This window comes from Homalodisca vitripennis, chromosome 2 (assembly GCF_021130785.1).
Source record: "Homalodisca vitripennis isolate AUS2020 chromosome 2, UT_GWSS_2.1, whole genome shotgun sequence".
Lineage (NCBI taxonomy): Eukaryota > Metazoa > Arthropoda > Insecta > Hemiptera > Cicadellidae > Homalodisca > Homalodisca vitripennis.
Genome location: NC_060208.1, coordinates 71,660,550 through 71,680,330, shown reverse-complemented (window position 1 = coordinate 71,680,330; position 19,781 = coordinate 71,660,550). Strand labels below are relative to the sequence as shown.

At 32.2% G+C, this 19,781-nt stretch overlaps 1 protein-coding gene across 2 annotated transcripts in view; it reads left to right on the top strand.

Annotated features, from left to right (window-relative positions):
• LOC124354141 (probable helicase with zinc finger domain) overlaps nt 1–19,781 on the top strand; it is a 57,188-nt gene that overhangs the window by 18,661 nt on the left and 18,746 nt on the right. Inside the window, exons 4-15 of one of the 2 annotated variants that reach the window (XM_046804388.1) lie at nt 93–290; nt 2,063–2,336; nt 4,510–4,764; nt 6,203–6,422; nt 6,522–6,643; nt 9,009–9,157; nt 10,420–10,526; nt 13,817–14,043; nt 14,686–14,818; nt 16,184–16,302; nt 17,393–17,539; nt 18,536–18,682. In XM_046804388.1, the coding sequence (XP_046660344.1) occupies nt 93–290; nt 2,063–2,336; nt 4,510–4,764; nt 6,203–6,422; nt 6,522–6,643; nt 9,009–9,157; nt 10,420–10,526; nt 13,817–14,043; nt 14,686–14,818; nt 16,184–16,302; nt 17,393–17,539; nt 18,536–18,682 (2,098 nt within the window). Of the gene's footprint in view, nt 1–92; nt 291–2,062; nt 2,337–4,509; nt 4,765–6,202; nt 6,423–6,521; nt 6,644–9,008; nt 9,158–10,416; nt 10,527–13,816; nt 14,044–14,685; nt 14,819–16,183; nt 16,303–17,392; nt 17,540–18,535; nt 18,683–19,781 lie in introns of both variants that reach the window. The other variant, XM_046804387.1, reaches the window with a different exon arrangement.

The following is a 19,781-nucleotide window of genomic DNA, read 5'->3' as shown; positions in this document are numbered from 1 at the left end:
ACCAATGAATGAATAGGTCCCACTTGTAATCAATCTTTCTCGTCACTGTTGCCAACTCGCCACCAGTAAGCTCATTGTTAACTGTTTTGCAGGTGGCTACAGGCTGCCAGTCCAGACAGGGTGATGCGAGAGAGGGTGGAAGGTGTGACAGACAGTTGCAGCGATGACCTCGTTACAACAGTCTCTAGCAAGGTTAGCCAACGCGAGTGGACCTTCACGTTACACACAGTGCTGCCACTGCGAGCAGTCGCATTGCTACAGGATGCCCACCGTAACCATTTCTTCCTCAAGTAAGCCAATCTTCTATAAATATGTGTAAAATTTGCTGTCCAATTTTTATTTTTACAAGAAAATAAAACTGTGAAAATTATTTTATTATACTTCTGATATGCTTTTAAATCTATTTAGTAACAAACTAGTCAGTATAACAGCAAAGCGTTATCTTTGTCGATTGATACAACATACAAGTTTTTTAATTGAACATTTCTTCATATTCCTTATAAATTACTCTAAATTCGTGATAAATGAGTTTAGGGTAAAATATTTGTCCAGTAAGAAATGGTGTTTTTTTTATGTATCTTGTATTTGTCCCTCAGATTACTTCTAATTTCTCTCAATTCTATGATGAACAAAAATTTGTATGTTTAGTGGAATTGTATTAAGTAAGTTATTACATGTTAGATTGTTGTAAAACATAATATTATACCGATTTAGGTTTTCTGGAATTAAACTAAGGATCTATTAAAAATATTTATGTAAAGTTCTTTACTGACGGTACTCTTAAAAGACAGTTATTGAAAGCAGCCCAAAATTGTATTATGTGAATCTACAGTAGATGGTCTGTTGTTTAGGAGGGCTCAGTAAAAGAGTTATGTGTGTTGGATCTCTAAATAGATCAAAATTGTTTAACTTTTTATGTATTACATGAATCTACCTGTTATGTGGATGGTCTGTTGTTTAGGCTCAGTTGTGGAATACTCAATATTTTTATACAATTGAAAAATCTCTTAAAGTAGATATCTCAATAAAAGCCACAGGTATTATTTTATACAAAATTGTAATAATAAAAAATTTGTTTAAGAGCATTTGGATGTAATATTGTAAACAGAACATACTTGATATATTTACATACAATTATTTGTAGTCCTCAGATGAACAATACATATTTCTATAGAAGGAATGAGCTATGTGATCTTCAATTTATTATAAAACTGGTGGCTGATAATAACTGTTTCCATCCATTGTAATGCATAACCAAATTTATGATTTGTGTTAAAAAAAGTAAATATTCAGGAAAATGTTGCTTAACGTTTTGTATTATTAATTGACCCAAAAAAGGTTACTGAATTTTTGGTTAAAAGTTCACTGAAAGTCACTGAGTCACTCCTCAGCAGTAGACATCCTATCTTGTTATCAGAAAATTTCTATATTACATTCGAGTATTCAGAAGATGCAAGACAAGTTCTGTAGACCGTCTGAAACTTTCTGGGGTTGGGTTATAAATCCCAAACATCCCAATATACTACAAATACAGGCACTATCATTTTAACTTTGAACCGATCTACTTGTAACGTTATCAAAGTAAATATTAGCTTTTTACTCATTTTTTAAACTACTAATGTATTTTCATCAGTATTTGTAACTATATTTTGACATTCAAATTATTTATAAATAAAACTTAAGTTTTAAAAAACCATTGACTATCAGTTATAGGGTATGGAAAATTATCTTTTGTATGGAAATGTCAAGGAATTTCTTCTAATCATTTTGCTAGACACCCTGAGTACACTAACAATTATGGCCTGAGAATTTTAAACCATTAGGAATTCATGTTACCAGCTACAAGTGTGAATGGTGTCAACGCTCACAATCATGCTACCATTGCCATCTATCAGGTAACAGTTTTGTGTATGAGAGAGACTACATGTATGCAAATCACATTGATAACTTGTTTTCTGGTTCAAAATTTACAACTCACAATTTGTTAAGGAAGTGATTAAACATCCTTGCAAGGTTATAACGAAAATTTGGTTTGTACAACGATATTTTTTGTGTTGCCCAGATTGGTGGCTAGCACTGGGACACAATCTGGACGGTCACTGGTAAACTGCGAGATGGCGGGTGGCCAAGAGTGGTCGGGCGGGCTAGAGGAGGTGGGAGGTGACCAGGGCGAACCTCTAGAGCACATCGTGAAAGTTGGCTTCTCCACTGATATCTACGGTACATTCCGGCAATCCCTGGTGTTTGATGTGGGTACTGAGCCAGTCCTGGTGAAGCACCTTTGTGTGGACGTCATCCCCGTCACAGATGCTGAGAAAATCAAGGAGATAAAGATGGTGATTGTTTTTGTCTAGTTTGACACTTGCTACATACTGACGTTTTGATTATGGGTTGCTAAGATTTCCCCATTCCAGGTATCAGTGCCTGTAAGATAATTTTAGTGCATGTTAACACATTCACTGCGGATGACAAAATTACCGGTGACAGAAAATGCAGGCGAACCGGTGACAAATCGCACCAACTGACTCATCGAAACAGGCACACCTCGCTATAAGTGTTACAGCCTTCCCGGGCAACTGCTCAGCTGACACTGAGGCAATATGGAAGCAGCTGCCGTATGCCGAGCTCGCTCGTCCATTTTGTCCACTGCCCGGCGCTCCATTTTCGCATGACGAGCATGCTCGTCACCCGCAGTGAATGTGTTAATAATATGGAGAAACACTACTGGGATTGGTTCAAGTTTAGATTTCAGGTAAAGTATTTTAGTTACAATAATATTTATCTCTATTTTAAAGTATACTTGTGTTTGAATTTATGTTGATACAAATGTGTTCAAAATAAAAATCCTCTTTAATTTGCAATACACAGTTGAATTTTTAACGTGCTATGCTTTTGTAGCCAATTTGTAGATTCACATTTTTAGTAAAATTATTTCTCAATGGTAGAAAAATAATTGAGCCATTTTTATAATATTAATGTTTTACTGCTAACTTTTGCTAATTGTGTTTTTAAACAGAAATTACAAATTGGTACTTTATAGTTTAAATTCTCATAATATAAAATGAAATTAATCAATACATTTTGTATAATTTTTAACAGTTTTATTTGTTGTTTGTTTTATTTTAACATTAGAAAGATATATTTATACAAAATTAGTAATTAATACACATAGTTGATTTTGCTTCTGAAGGCCCTTTTAAAAATGCCTCTGTTTACAAATTCTTCCTATTTGGTAACTTAAAAGCTGTATCCTGATGTACCAATTTGTTTAATGCAACTCTTTGTTTCACTATACAGTTGTGTTCATGTTATTAATATTCTTTTTTTAGTGTTTAATTTACATTTTTCTGTAACATTTTAAAATGGTTTAATTTATGTAAACATAGCTGTAGAACAGAGTAAAATAAGAAAAAACTCTTGTTTTGTTTGTTTTGATTTAAATTTAAATAAGATCTACTGTTCTATCAGGAAACAGACATGATATTTTACATTATTTCAAACATAAGTAATTTTACATTAGTAAAAGTTTTTTTTTAATTTGTATACTTTATATCAATCCCTCAATAAGTATGGAAAGTCCTCCATAACAATCAGACATAAATGCAAGCACACTAGACTAGCATGGGGAAATAAAAGTTTTATTTGTAAATAGAACAATTTGATTTAGTACAATTTCTTGTTGCTCTCCATACTGTGACAATATATTGGTGAAGTGAAGCCTAGGCACTACAAACTGAAGGTTGTTTTCTGTATGTCATGATATATTTCTTAAAATGTACATAGGAAGATGTTTTTATCATCAGCCATGGCATACAGTTAAGACTACTGTGCTTTTATTTGTTTGCAGCTGCATAAGTTTCTTAGTATTTATTTTAAAATTATTCAAATTTCAATGTGGCACGTAATGAAGTTTATGAAGTATTACGTTCTTCATCACTTGTTTCTATTTTCTATCAGTTATCAGAATGTTTGCATCACAGTTGGAAGGAAGGAAATAAAGATAAATTTAGAAGTTAGTTATGATTTTAGAATGTGTTAAATGTTGTAGCTGTTTTAAAAAAGAAATTTTAACTATTTGTAGTTTAGAATTTTATACTTTTTTAGTAAAATATATAATTAAATAAAATATTCTAGCAGTAAAAGTTAATATTTATTTGTTTAAAATAATAGAAACAAAATCTTTAATTGAATAATTTATTTTCACTATAATTGTAATTTATATATTTAAAAAGTAAAATTTTTTTACAAATATATGAGTTTTCTGAATACAGTGGTATAACATCAACTTGGTTTCTATTTAGACAAGAATAAGAATAAAGGATAAAATATATGTGTGAATAGATTATTACTAAATTGTTTTAGATAGTTTTAGAAAAAATATTACACATTGCTTATTTTAATTATTTTTTTCGGACCCCAATGTGCAGATATGCTCATACAACCAGTAGTACTGATGACCTGAATGTTGTATTGTCAGGATTAATTAATAACTGACTTGGTGATGAACAGGAGCTGGTGCTCTCAACGGCCGAGCGGTGGGACAAGGCCAACGTCCAGTTGGTACCATTCAGCTCACCAGTAGTACCGGTGACCAGTGCCGATCTGGACAGAGAACAGGAGCTGCTAGCCGCTTATCCCATGCCACGTGCCGACACATTCGCACTCACCCAGTCCACCATCAGCGAGAAACGGCTTACACGTAACAACTACCGAGCCAGGATGCATGAGCTGCTTTGTGTCGAGGAGATGGCCAGATACGAGCAGGTACGAACTGGCCATAGCTGCTGGTTAATCTTTGCGATGTTAGTGTTTCGGGTGTTGTTGATTTTGTATTGTTGAGTTTTAAGAGTATATAGTATGTACATACTGGAGTGTGTAATATATGTCAGAACTAACAACTGTAATTTTGAAACTTAATAATGACACATAGTTATAATACGCGAAATAAAAATGACATAGTTTTGCTTCAATATAATCTAACATTTTTTTAAAGAAGAAAGCTTCTTAAGCTGGAACAAAGTTTTTATAATTGGCTCTAAAAGAAATTCATGCTGTTCACGGTACTAACAAATTTAGATCAACGTTAAAAGAATGTTTGATAAAAAATGCTTTTTATTCTCTGGAGGAGTTTTACTATCAGCATGACAATTAAATTACATGATAATGATACATTTAGTAAAGTATTAATTACGCTCATTAATATTCTTTAATTTTTACTTTATTTTATTAACAATTAGTATAGAATTATATATAAATAAAAATGTGTAATATTCATGTATTGTGACACTATTCATTGTATGGAAAACTTATTGCACATAATATGAATAAAGATGTTTTGATTTGACATAGAAAGTTAAATCTATTCTTAATGTCTTGCAAAAATGCTAAATCAGAAAAGATGTAATTCAAAAACTGTAACATGTTTTAAAAACATGTGCTGAAACAATAGTACCAATTGATGACATTTTATATTTATATTTAGGGAAAAACCATATTACATTTTATCCAATATATATCTTTGGTACTTCCATTTCAAGTGAAATTTTACAAAAAAAGTTTTGTTAATTTTGTGTTGTACACCTCCAAAGTCTTCTTCTACTCCTAGGAATTTTTTGAAATGTACAACAAACACTGCTTGATAATTCAGAAATGTTTATCAAAAGTATATTCTCAAAACTTATTTCGTCCTAGCTAAGATTAGATTTAACTCCTCCTCATAATAATTGGAAAAATAAGCCTTTAAAATATGCCTTATTCAGTCACAATTACTACCTTAAAGAATTACAATGTTGACTTATGACATTAAGAGTTTTCAATAACGCTAAACTTTCATAACCTTTTTTGATTTCATAAATGTCCGTATTGATCACCGCGAAGAAAGATGAAACTAATTCATTAGTGGTATACCAAATTCCATCATTTAACAGAAGCTCATTTTTTTGTCACTAAGATGTTTTTATATAGCACCGTCCACTGCTACGTATTCAAGTGTAACAGTTGGCAGTAATAGCATATTTTTGTGTTCAACAAATTTGTTTTGATCTGATTAAGCCACTTTTCGGTTTAGTATTGTAATAGTGAGTATTTTAATTCCATTGGAATCCAAAATTAGGTTTTAGTACTTTCCTTTCAAAATGTGATTTTCCATGCTGTAATCAGTTTATAGTGTAACAAGAAGAAATTTGTTTGCTCATGATTGCAGGTGGCAAGATATAATTTGAGCGCAAGGCTAAAACTAGCGAACTGCTACCTGCTGTCTCCCAGTGGGGTGGCGGCAAGCACAGCCAAATACGCTCATAATGGCGAATTGTTTGCACTCATGTCTCTGGGTAAAGATGTATCTGAGGATACTTCTGCAGGAAGACTGATTCTGAACAACTGCACCACCGTTCTGCTTTCTCCCTCCAAGTCTGATAAGACAGGTAGAACATTTTTTTACATTTGTAAGATTTTACATGAATATTTTCGAACTCAAAATGTAGAATAATATGTGTTAATTAAATTCTATTTGTACATTTCAGACAAGACTGAGACAGAGGAGAGGCCAAAGAGAGTTGTACATGAGGCTCTGATTGAGGACAAGGGCAAAAGTGTGATATATCTTCGACTGTCTGCCGCAACGGTCTCTATGCTTGAACTAAAGGTATGGGCATAATTTCTCTTAACTAGCTGTTTCCCGCGGCTTCGCACGCGTCTCTTAAGCTTTGCCCGTATATTTCTTTGCCTTCAAATAGTGTTTGGCTATTTAATAAACGTAACTGTGTCGTAATTGCAGTTCATAATGTGCAGGCGCTTTGATAACTGTTATATCTTGCAGTACAGCCTGGTGGTGAGTTACATCAATGGGCATTGCATATAAACCTTCTACATAGAAAAATACAAATTTTCATAGTGATCGTTCCAATAGTTTCTGAGTATATAAAGGACAAACACACAAACATTCATTTTTATATATTACTATAAGTGTAAAGAAATTTAAAATAGTAATTAAATTATATATAAATATATTTTTTGTCGCATTATATATGTTTACAAAGAACAGCTGATTAAAAATTTGAAAAGACTCTTTCACTTAATAACATATGTTTGCTGCAATGCATTTCTTACGGGTATTTCTGTAACCAGTGGGGCGGAATCCTGAATCGGGAAAGGGATAAAAAGTATCCTATAACCTTCTACAGATCAAGACGAACAAATTTTAAAAAAAAATTAGGCGAATCCGTCCAGCCGTTTGTGAGTGATGCTGTTACACACGAACAGTTTCATTTTTATATTATAGATATTCTTTTTACTTTCTTTCTGGGAATACTGTATCCAGAGTGAAGAATGAATTTCAGTTTTCAATGAATTAGGATATCCCAAGTTTTAAAAAGTGGTTTCTATAGGTGGATAAAATTAAGCAATACAATAATTTCTGCAGTGGCCATTAACATGTTGAAGAAAATTCTTTTACAATATTTAAAAATTTGCTTTAAAATTGTTGTATCATGAAATGTATGTATATTTTTTACCCATTGAAACACAGAGAAGAAACGGTTCCACTTTAAGATTTTGAATAATTTGTTTTTTATTGTGTTAGGGAGCAACACTGTAAATGCTTAGATTCTAACCATCCACTAATTGTGATGTTTTGATTTAGCATAACTGTGTCAAATATGTTTTTTTTTTTAGTTTCAGTCATCTGATATTTAATATTGTTTTGACAACGGTTTGTACATAACAACCTGTATGGTAGTGATTATTGTGCAAGTGATCTCAGTCATAACTTAGTTAATGAGCAGGAGAAAATTTCGTAAGATAAAAATGCGGCTGTTTAAGAGGAATAATTTTATTAGGATGAAAATGTGGGTGTGCAAAACATTGGCATCAGAAAGAAGTTAGTATCCAGTGCAAGTAGTCCTGCTTTCCACTGCACTTGTATGAATTAGTGCTTTGAAGCATACAAGTATTCTAAATAGAAATTAGTAGCTATTGTATAATACTTTTCCTCAAACATAACCCTTTAGAAATCAAGTGCCTCATTCCACTTGGTGCCCGATGCTAAAATCCCCCTGCCACAAAGTGCCAAAATCAGCTTTATCAATGTTGTCTGTTTTGTGCTGCCAAACAGTGGTTTGTTTTAAAACTTCTTCCTGTTTAATCTTTTGATAAAACTGTTTTCCTTGTTTTCTAGATGTTTCTCTGATTATTGTTATCTAAGTGGAAATATATGAAATGCTTGATATCTTGCTTCAATGGCAGTAATTGTATTCCTTTTGTTCTACAATTCTTGTACCACCTACTACTATATTTATTGAAAGTATTAGTGTTTATTAATTACATCACACGTTTTATACTGTTTTAATAGTTTTTACAATTTATTCAGTTTATTCTGATTGATAAGATGGCAGATCCTAGTTGAAGATATGACATTAAAAATTGTGTTTCTAAGTTATTTATGTAACTGGTTGTCAAAGGCGTATAACTTTTGAATAAGGAAACACCTGATTAAGAGATTTAAATTTTTTACAATTATATGCAATGTGTACGCTAAAACTAAAAAAATGCCAGTTAGTGTTCTTTCATAGCAGATCGGCAAAATTAATTTGCCCCATTAGCATATGGTGGGTATTTTAAATTGAGACGGGAAAGGGCTAATGAATGCTTATTAAATGTTTTACCCTGAAAACTTTAAAACAGACCAACATTTTACTACCATGGAATTGTGTAGACTTAAAGAGTTAGTCCTATAATAATATAATATTATCAAAATATTTATATAAACTATTTATAAATTTATAAATATTTATATTAAATTTTCAAAAAATTTTGTCTTTTAGATTCCAGGTTACTGCAGTTTACTACTAAAAACAGCCAAAACATGGAAAAATTTTGATTTCTGTGTGCTGAATAGACATTGAAAATTGGCATCCCAATGTGTTAGTTGAGAAGTAACAAAACATGGTAACATAGATCTAACAGTTGTATACATTATAATTTTAATGTTGAATTGCTTCTTTTTGTTCCAGAATGATACGGAATTCACAATGGACGTTCAGTTCCAACTGAACCGAGTGCCATACTGCGAGTGGCACCATGCCATTGACAAGATCGCGGACTTCCGTGTCATCTTTCCGGAAACTTTCATGGAGCCAAGTATTCCATGGTCTCCACAAAGGTCTGGACTGAATATTGTTTCATTAAAGTATTTTTTTGTAAATTAGATGATTAATTCAAGTCTTTTGTATAATGAAAAATGTTTTTTAACTAATGGAATGATAGGTACTAGAAAAGTAATCTTTGTTTGTGTCAAAGAAGTGGGAAGTGTAATGCCACAATGATAACTCAGTGCATGTACAGATATGTTCATTAAAATATTATCGTTAATCTGAAAATATAAATACACAATTACACAATGAACTTAATATCTATTAGCAGAACTTGCATTGATTTATAAGCAATAATGATCATCTTATGTGTGTGCCTATCTAACATGTATTTTATAATGTATATGTATATAATAATGTAATCATTATTCTTTGGATAAATTTTTAATTTTCTATGTTGCATTTATAAAATTTTCTAAAAATACTAAGAGCTTTATAATAAGCTATACACCTGAAGAGATAACCCTTAGTTTTACAGTACTGTAGAACATTTAAACTTTTGAGAAACTGAATATGTCAGTAATGTACCAGTAAAATTCAACAAAAAATATCTTTTACATTACAAAAGTAGATAAATTTGCTGATTCGTCAAAATTAGAAAATATTTTGTTGATACACCACAAACAAGCATAGTAAATCGTGTAGTGGTTACTAGTTAGAATGAGATAGAAACAGGAGAGTTAATATCATAAATAGAGGAGGGTTTTAACTTTGGAAACAGGAAATCCAATGTCAGAAGTTGTTAATGTCAGAAATGAGAGAATTGTAATATCATTAAATGGATAGTAACGGTGGTTGTTGGATCATATTCAATAGTGAAGTTAAAACATCTACTTTACAGGCAACACCGTACCTTGTAACTGTTGTGCATTGCTTCAAACTTTAGCTTGTTTTTCAATTCATTCACGAAAACATGGTTAAAAAATAATTAAAAAGTTTTAACCAAAATTGTGAAATAATTGTCGGATTTCTGCACTAATTTTTATTGTAAGTTTGTTCATGTTTTTTAAATAATTGAATTTGAAATTTAATATTTGAGTATTTTTTTTATACAATGCATTTTGATTTCTATTGTGTGTTAATATAAATGCAGTTCATTAAATCAACCATTGTTTCTCCAGACATAAATGTAAACTTTGGATGTGGAACTTTGTTTTTATGATACTTTTGTTTACGCTCAGGGACGGGGTTAAAACTGCAAGCCTAGATGATCTTTCACATTTTTTTGTGCTAGTTGTTCTCTAAGTACGACTGATTTTTACATTGGCAGCAGACAGTGGAGTGAGAGCGGGGATGCTCGGTTGAACCTGAAGCAGAAGGAGGCAGTGGTAGCCATCACAACACCTGTGGCTGTGCCATTGCCCCCCATCCTCATCATAGGTGAGTCTTTTGTTGGCTCTTATCAATGGGAAAACAGAGGTCTTACAATAAGAGGAGGGCTGATTCTAATAGATATGGAATCTATCACACTGCAGTGATAGTCCAACCCGGTGTGGAAGTAAAACAATGGTCAGAATATATCAAATAGATGCAGAATAACTTGATTCCATCATCTATTAATAAAGGAGGAAACTACAGATTGATGATTAGGATACTGTTTCTTTATTGTAGAGATTCAAAACTTGATTCAGTTTTAGTATTATACATGTGACAGGTTATCTAAAACCCTTAATCCTGCGTTTTCGCACATGTATTCTGAATCCGTGCACTGGGAAATATTTACTATACATTTTAAAATAATTTTCTAGCTGACAATTTAGAACTCTGCCCCCACTGTAACGGGGGGGGGGGGGGTTAGTGAATATAGAGTCTTAATGAATCATCAGGTAATTAAATAGGCTTTGTTTGCGCTCTCTACTGTTTTTCTAAACCATAATAGTTTACATCTCCAATTAATTATATCGTTTCTAATACTAAGTAAAAAACCATTTAATTTAATCATTCAACTGAATATATCATTTAACCCTGAAAATGGCAAGAGACTAACTAGTCATTTTAAAACGATTTGCCAGTTCAAAAAATTTGTAATAGTCTTTATTCCACTCACCGTCATAATTAAAATTTTGCTATGAGACATAAAATTATAATAATGTTACATTATGTGTGAGATTATTTAGAATGTTTTGCTGCCTAATTTTATGTATAGTTTAATGAATGATAAAAATCGTAATACACATGCTGAAAATATATATATATATATATATATATATATATATATAATATTGCAATACAAACTTTGAGTTGCTTCTACTTGTATGCAAAATTTTACTGTTTTGAAAAAAAATTAAATTTATATCTGTAGAAGTAAGCTTTTAATTTTTTTGCTTAGAAAACCTCTTTATTGACAGATTATTTTTGTCTTGAAATAAAAGGGTGTGTTCAAATATTTTTTCTGAAGCTTTACTATGAAAATATTGTTTTTTACTTTACTTTTTTGATTTTGAATGCAATATAAAATAATGCTAATCTTTAATCTTGAATCTTCTAATACTAAAATTTAAAGCTAATTCTGTCTATGATCATTAATAACAATGATATGAATGTTTACATAAAACTCTGTAAAATTTCTGAGAGAGCTGGTAAAAGAGGTAAATTAGTATTTATATTGCATTCAAAATCAAAAAAGTAAAGTCAAAAACAATATTTTCATAGTAAAGCTTCAGAAAAATAGAATAGGAGTTAGGTGCTAAAAGACATGTTTGCTCTGTGTGATGGAAAGTTTTTTTATCATACAAAAAACAAAATTAAAACTTGCCCATCTTATTTCATTTTTCTTACACAAAAAATTCAACATAGGCTAGTCAGTCATACTGTAAAAGTTTGTGTATCAAAAACAGCTGTTTTGAATTGAAACAATAAAAAACATGTTTGAGGTTAGTACATTAACCCTTTGAGTGCCGGAGCATCGCTATTTGCATATATCCTCCATTATATGCAAGAAATGCCAGAATTGCTATTTGTGACCTCTGCAGTAACGCTTATATCTTATATAGTATTTATCTAAATTGGCTCAATGGCTATACATACGCATTCCAAAGGCTTCAACGTAACTTTTTGTGTAGGTTTTGTTACATTCTGATTTTTACGGCGGTTCTAAAGTGAGCGTGTCAGTCGAGTTTAGAATCGACCGCTACACGGACGAGCCGTCACATGTTTTGTTTGCGCTGGTGTTTATTTCACAAATGATTGTAAATATTGAAAGTTTTTTTTAGTGTAAATGGGTTTTTAGTGTAGTATCTTCAAATTAGTTCGTTTGTGTATGTTCTAGTCTGTGTGTAAGTAGAACAATGACTTGACCGTGAGTACAGTGATCGTAAGCAGCTAGTACTTTACTAAATACATTTATATAGTTTTTATGTTTTTTTGTGTTTGTTCAGTGATATTTATAAACAATGAGTCGTAAAAATATTGCTGACAATGAAGACCTAGTATTGCAGGCATTAGATTTAAGCATTAGCAGTGTAGACAATACACAGAGTGTTAGGTTAGGTTAGAAAATGTCTAGTTTTGTAGTGGTTCATATTTATTTTCCAAACTTTATTTATAAGTATAAACAAGTTTTTATATGTCTTTTTGTAAAGAATTAAATGGAGTATTAGATAGAATAACGAAAAGTTAAAAAATAAAATATTTCAATAACACTTAGTTGTGTCAAAATAAAAAACTAAATGTTTTTGCTCATAAAATTTTGTTAATGTTTTTTTTTATTGGTATAAAAACTATAAGTGATCAATGTATTATATTTCTAAAGAAAATATATTTATAAAAAAAAAAAAAACAAAAACCCAGGACATTATACCAATAAATAATTTTGCTACGAATTTTTAACCAGACCCTTGCAGAATCAGGCATTCCGCTCTGCATTTTATGCATACCATATAGCAAAACGCCGCGGCACTCAAAGGGTTAAGAAAAAAATCTAAAATTTTTGTGCAAGCTATTTTTTTAAACCTGTATTATAAGGAAACAAAATACAATCACTTAATTATTCAACTTAAGTTTAAAAAACCAGCTGTTATTAATGTAGTATAATAAAAACTATATTAAAATGTACTATTTTTCTTAAAATATGAAAAAATGCTATTTTTTGCCTTTTTGTTTAGAGATATTTTAGTTTGACAGTCCAGAATATTGAAGATCCAACTTAATAAATCCCTATAAAATCATTAGTGGACTCATACTTCTGAACCAATAAAAAAAAAGAACATAAAAAACATCTTTACAAATTATATTTTTATGTACGTTTTATGAAGTAATGGAAATCAAATTGTGTAATTAGTAAATAAGTAAATTATGGGACACATATCAATTAAAATTGGACCTATATTATTCACGAACTTAATAGAATGTGGTAACAGGATGGTTTATTTAAAAGTTATTAACATACTTACAAGTCAGAATCACAAAAATTTTACAGATGTGAAGAGAGTAGAACTTAAGTGTGCTGAAATAATTTCTAAATAAAATTGTGGAGGATGTGATGAAATAGTTCATTCATTTATCCCATAAGAATGTACAGGATCTATATTATGGAATTATAGTTCATCCTGTAAGTTAATACTCCAGTAATTATAATCCCTATATATTTTGATTTAGGATACTGGGAATGTAAAACAAAAGTGCGATGAGAAGATTGTACATATTGCCTCATCTTAAAATATATTGTGCAGGACCGTTTGGCACAGGGAAGACATACACACTGGCGCAAGCAATCAAGGAGGTCTTGCTACAACCTAACACACGGGTGCTGGTCTGTACTCATTCAAACTCTGCTGCTGACCTGTATATCAAGGACTACTTGCACCCGTACGTGGAAGCAGGACACGAGGAGGCGCGGCCACTACGTATATACTACCACAAGCGCTGGGTTGCAACAGTCAACCAGGTGGTGCAGAAGGTATGCTGATGGTTAACACATTCTAGAACTTGAAGCTGGGCTTGTAAGTACAAATTGGTTGTCTGTATAGAATATAAAATACCGAACGTGCAATAAAAATGTTTTAACTTGACCTGAACTATCCAGTTGCCATGCATTGTAAAAGTTTTTCGTACAAACATTTGTTACTGTATGAAGAGCAATATTTTCTTCATTTTACTTTTCAAATGTTTATGAATCTTTTTGTCTGCACTATTTTCATACAGTAAGTTGATGCATTTTAAAATTCATAGCTTTTGTTTTTCATGCTTTGTCCTTTAAGGATCTAGTTTTAATAGTAATTATCCAATTTGATTGAAAGTTTGCAACAAAAACCACCCGTATAGATAAAAATTTAGTAACAGTCAGCATCTGAAGATTTTTCGATTGATATAATTATTTTTTATTATCAGACCGAAACTCAAAATTTTATAGCTTATAGGTGCAACAGAAGATATCATATTGGGCTGAAATGTATGAAAGTCATCCATTGCAAAAAGCGTGAATTGATTTGAAATATATTGCAAATAATTATTCCCTTATCCAGTGTTTTGGAAAACGACTTTCCTTAACTAACTGTTCAATAGATACTGATAATGATAAAGATATCTGGTTATGTTACAGTACTGTCTAATTGAGAACAATAATGGTGTAAGAACGTTCAAAGTGGCAACACTGCAAGACATCATGAAACATCGGGTGATTGTTGTCACTCTCTCAATATCAATGAATCTGTCCAATATCGGTCTCAACAAAGGTAATGATAATTAAGTTTGTAGTAATACAGGGTCTGTGTAATAAGTAACCGGACTGACTTCAGGAAATTTTTTATTGGCAAAATATGTACAATTTTTCATGATAATGGCACAAACTCTTTGTGAACAATGCCTTTCACGTCAAAGAAAGCAATAATCATCGACTTCACCTTCGATTTGCTCATGCGCGCTTTTTTCGGTCGTGGTGACGCCGGTGTGTGCCACTCCGAACTCTGCCGCTTCGTCTCAGGATCGTATTTAAAAACCCACGTCTCGTCTCCTGTAATAACGTGGTTGAAAAACTCTGGTTCGGTTTGCAGTCGATCAAGGATTTCCAAAGCGACAGCAACACGACGCTTCTTTTGCTCATCAGTCAGATGTTTGGGTACCAGCTTCGTGCAGATCTTCCTCATGCCCAGATCGTTCTTAATAATGTTTTGAACGGTCATCTTATCAATTCCGACCTCATCTGCGATAGCCCGAATGCTCAGACGACGATCACTGTTCAACACATCACACACTTTTTGCACATTTGTGTCCATGTGACTCGTTGATGGAGGACCGACGCGCTGTTTGTCATGGACGTCATCGCGGCTCTCTCGGAAATTTTTGTGCCACTGAAACACCTGAGTTCTGAACAGAGCATCCTCACCGTAAGCCTCTTGAATCATTTGAAGAGTTTCCGTGGCCGTTTTCTTGAGTTTGACACAAAATTTAATGCTAAAACGTTGCTCGATCGTACTCTCCATTTTCACTCCGACGGGGTAACTGAACATGCACTCCGCTCTCGCTCGATACTAACTCTCCAAGCGCTTGGAGGCAACTGCTGCAGCCCGGTTCCCTTTCACTAGACCCCCCACCACCACTACAGCACCAGATACCGGTTAGCAGACGCTTTGACAGAGCGGGGCAGGCTCAGTCCGGTTACTTATTATACAGACCCTGTAGTCTGTAATTGGAAATAACAAGCCTAAGTCGTAGTAATACATGTACAAAAAAACTATATTGTAACAAATTAAGGTTATTAGTTCTAAAATATTATTGTAAGTTTTTGAATATAAATTTTCATAACTATTCCTGTTTAGTGGCACAAAACATTTGAGGGATAAAGTCTAGTTAAATTTTTTAATGGTTAAGCCTCTTGATTGTTTTTGGGTATTATTAATTGCTTAAGACCTCTCATGAACTCACTAAATGATCTAGTTGTTAGATTAAGTAGCTGAATTAAATTGATTATTTTATGTTTTTGTTCCTATAGAAGGTAAGACACATACCATCTTATTTTGCTTTATTTTATGTCACCTTTGGACTATTTTGAGAAATGATCATCTGTAGATATTCTTACTGAACATTTCGGGTTTATACAGGTCACTTCTCCCATATCCTGTTGGATGAAGCGGCCCAAGCCATGGAGTGTGAAGCAATTATGCCCCTGGCACTGGCCAACGAAGAGACGAGAATAGTGCTGGCTGGAGACCACATGCAGGTAAACAGAAGTTCATCTAGGAACTGTTTAGACATGTTAATTGTGAATTCTAATTGTATTTACATGTGTTATAATTACATAAAATACATTGAATGGCGGAAACTTATGTTATAAGAGATAAACAGTATAAATCACAATATACAATTAAAAGTCATACCGTGTAATATACAATAAAATTCCAGAGTAACAAAATTACTTTTGACCAATCTAGACAAAATCATTTTATTTTGTTACAAAACATTCTTTTAAATTACATACTGTTAAACTTATCAAAAACAGCTTATTTCCTCCATTATTGGTGGTAGAAGTTATTTTAATTTTGAGGGAGGTTTTCTATTATTCATATGTTTTTATTTTTTAAGAAAATTTTATATAGTTTACTACCAATTATCTAGGTGTGGATCAGTTGTGTTATGGGTTAATCATAGTGACTCATCAAATTGGAAAAAGTAAAAATAAATCCAGAATATAATTCATGGGAACAAAATCATCAGTAAAAAGAAAGATTAGGCCTTGTTAAGACCTGATTGGCATCAAACTGGAATACCATAAAAAACCAGTGTTTCTGGTTCCTCCGTTTCACCATTATTTAAAATGACATATATTCTTACCAATTTATAGATAAACGGATAGAAAGTCATAAAATTCAGTAGTTTTGTTCTAGCAAAATGCAGGGAAGTTTCCTTGCCCCAAAGGGGCATATAATTCTCATTTTTCTCATGTATCCTTTAACAGTGTCACTGTTATGAACACACAAGTGTGCTTGGAGTATCAACGACTCATGTGCTGCAGACACATTTTTGTGCTTCCTTCAGTGTTATATCTATCTGCAATTTTACATCCAGTAGTTGTATGTTTAGAGACTACAAAAAATTACAGCATTGTTAGCCAAGTATTAGGCAATGTTACTGTGTGTGTGTGTGTTTTTTTTTTTTTAAATGCCTACAAAAAGAGTCTAGAAATTAGAGTTTACAAATATACATTCAAATTATTTATAATTTTTTATTTTGTGTGTCAGAGGTTTTAATTAAAATGATGAAACGGACTCAGCAGCAGTACTGAGACTCAAACAATGGTGTAATTGTTACAGTTAAGCCCTGAGCTGTTCTCGCAGTTTGCTAAGGAACGACAGTTGCATGTGTCTCTCCTGGAACGTCTGTATGACCACTATCCGCCCAACTTCCCTTGCAAGATACTGCTGTGTGAGAATTATCGAGCGCATGAGGCTATTATTGAGGTAACTCAACATCATTACATCATCTGCAATGAATTGTCTGCAAAGAATAGTCAGGAAGTCCACCTCTACTAATTTTTTAACGGTTGCAGCTATAGCGAAGAAACTTTTGGTCAATGGGACCTATCGAATGGTGTATTTCAAATTTCTTTAAAGAATTGTCTGTGAAAAATTCTCAGTGATGCAAAAATTATTTTCTAATATTATGTAAAAAATCATTTTAACACTCCTATAACAAAAGGGAGTTTTTATTTTGTAGCAGAGCTTAAATACTTGTGGAATAGTTCATTCCTTCATTTATTCTTTCATTCAATATTATTTATAAATTATAGTCAAAATTTAATTTTATATTATAATTAAAGTATTTTTCCAAACGATTTAGTTAGTACTTGTATAAAGATATATTTATCCTTCAAGGTGTTCTCTTGTTTTAGTCATCATTATTTTAATTTGTTTTTACTTGAGGTATTGGCATTGTGAATGAAGTTCCAGGATGGTTTTACTGATTTACAATGCACAATTTCAGTAGTATATTCACATCCCTCCAGTCAAACAGTTATGAATGATGAGTCCACTTCTTACGGATTTGAAATCATACATTTTGCATTAAATATTAAAAACAGTTCATTTATGAACTATATCAAACATACAAAAAACATATGAAAGGATCACTATGAAAAAACATTAGGATTAATACAATTTTTGATTGTTTTGAAACTATTATCCTTATCCTAACCTTTCAAGATATAATTTAAATCAGATAGAACTAGCAATGTGCCCTAGTAATCATATATTTTTAAAGTAATCATAATTTATAAAGTTCACATTCTGTTATCTAGAATATCAAAATTAAATGAAAACTTACGTATTATGTTCCACATTTAATTAATTTTTGTAGGTATCATCCATTCAGTTGTAACAAAAAGCACTTACTTGTGTTGACGGTTAATAGTAGTTTATAAATACTATGCCTCAACTGATTTTGTGTGTGGATTCCAGTTTACTTCAGAGCTGTTCTATGATCAGAAGCTGATCAGCAGTGGCAAACAGCCAAGACATGACAAATTTTACCCCCTGACGTTTTTTACTACCAGGGGAGAGGATGTACAAGACCACAACTCTACTGCTTTCTATAATAACTCTGAGGTGAGTATACCTAACATGTTAGACTCAGAACTGTTCTATGATCAGAAGCTGATCAGCAGTGGCAATCAGCTGAGACATTACCGCCCCTGACGTTCTTCACTACCAGGGGAGAGTATGTACAGTACTGCTTTCTACTCTACTGCTTTGTACAACAATTTGGAGGTGAGTAGTTGGACTTAGAACTGTTCTACCACCAGAAGCTTGTTAACAGAGAAATATGATAAATTCTATTTCTCTGACATTTCTTTAGAGTAATATAAAAAAGCCATAAGTATTATTTTGATATCTAAATTTGAGTTTTTAAAATTGGTTACACTTTTTTTCTAGATTGGTTGGTAGATGGAATGTTTTTCTTCATTTTCAGATTTAATGGACATGGAATTTGACATGCAGAATAGCATTGCCCATTTGACAAAAATATAGAAACATCTTTACATGTATCCAATCTGATAGAAACACGTCATTTTTAAGTGAAAGAAAACCCTTACAACTTGTATTTCTGACGTTGTATGACATGGTGATTTTACTGTTCTTATGTGTTGGATGGTCAAACATTGTAATAACGTCGCTTTTACTTCTATTTTCAGCCAGTCTGCAAAGTTTCTGATTGGTGTTGTTATCTATTGCATGGCATTCTCAGGAACTAATATGCAGTAAGGAAGGAAAATACAAAAAATTAGGTTTTTCATACACAAATCAATGTTGCCCAATCCATCTTCACCACCATAAATAATTTGCTTTGAACTTAGGCTATCACTGTCACTGTCTTTTACATATTTTAGTGTTGGATGAACATCATCATGATCACTTTTTTATTTTCATCAGTACTAGAATTATCTTCATTTTATAACTTGGTAACAAATTCTAATTAAAAAAGAAAAAATGTACTCTGTAATGTATATGTTGTATTACTGACATGAACGCATCTGAAAATAGGTTAGGAAACTGACAACAACAAAAGCAACGAAAATCATCAAATGACAATCATTCTTCAGCTGTCATGTACTAGTTTATGAGAATGCTGTGCGATAACAGCACCAATCGGAAAAATTGCAGTCTGGCTGAAAGTTAAGTAAAAATACAATGTTAAATGCCAATT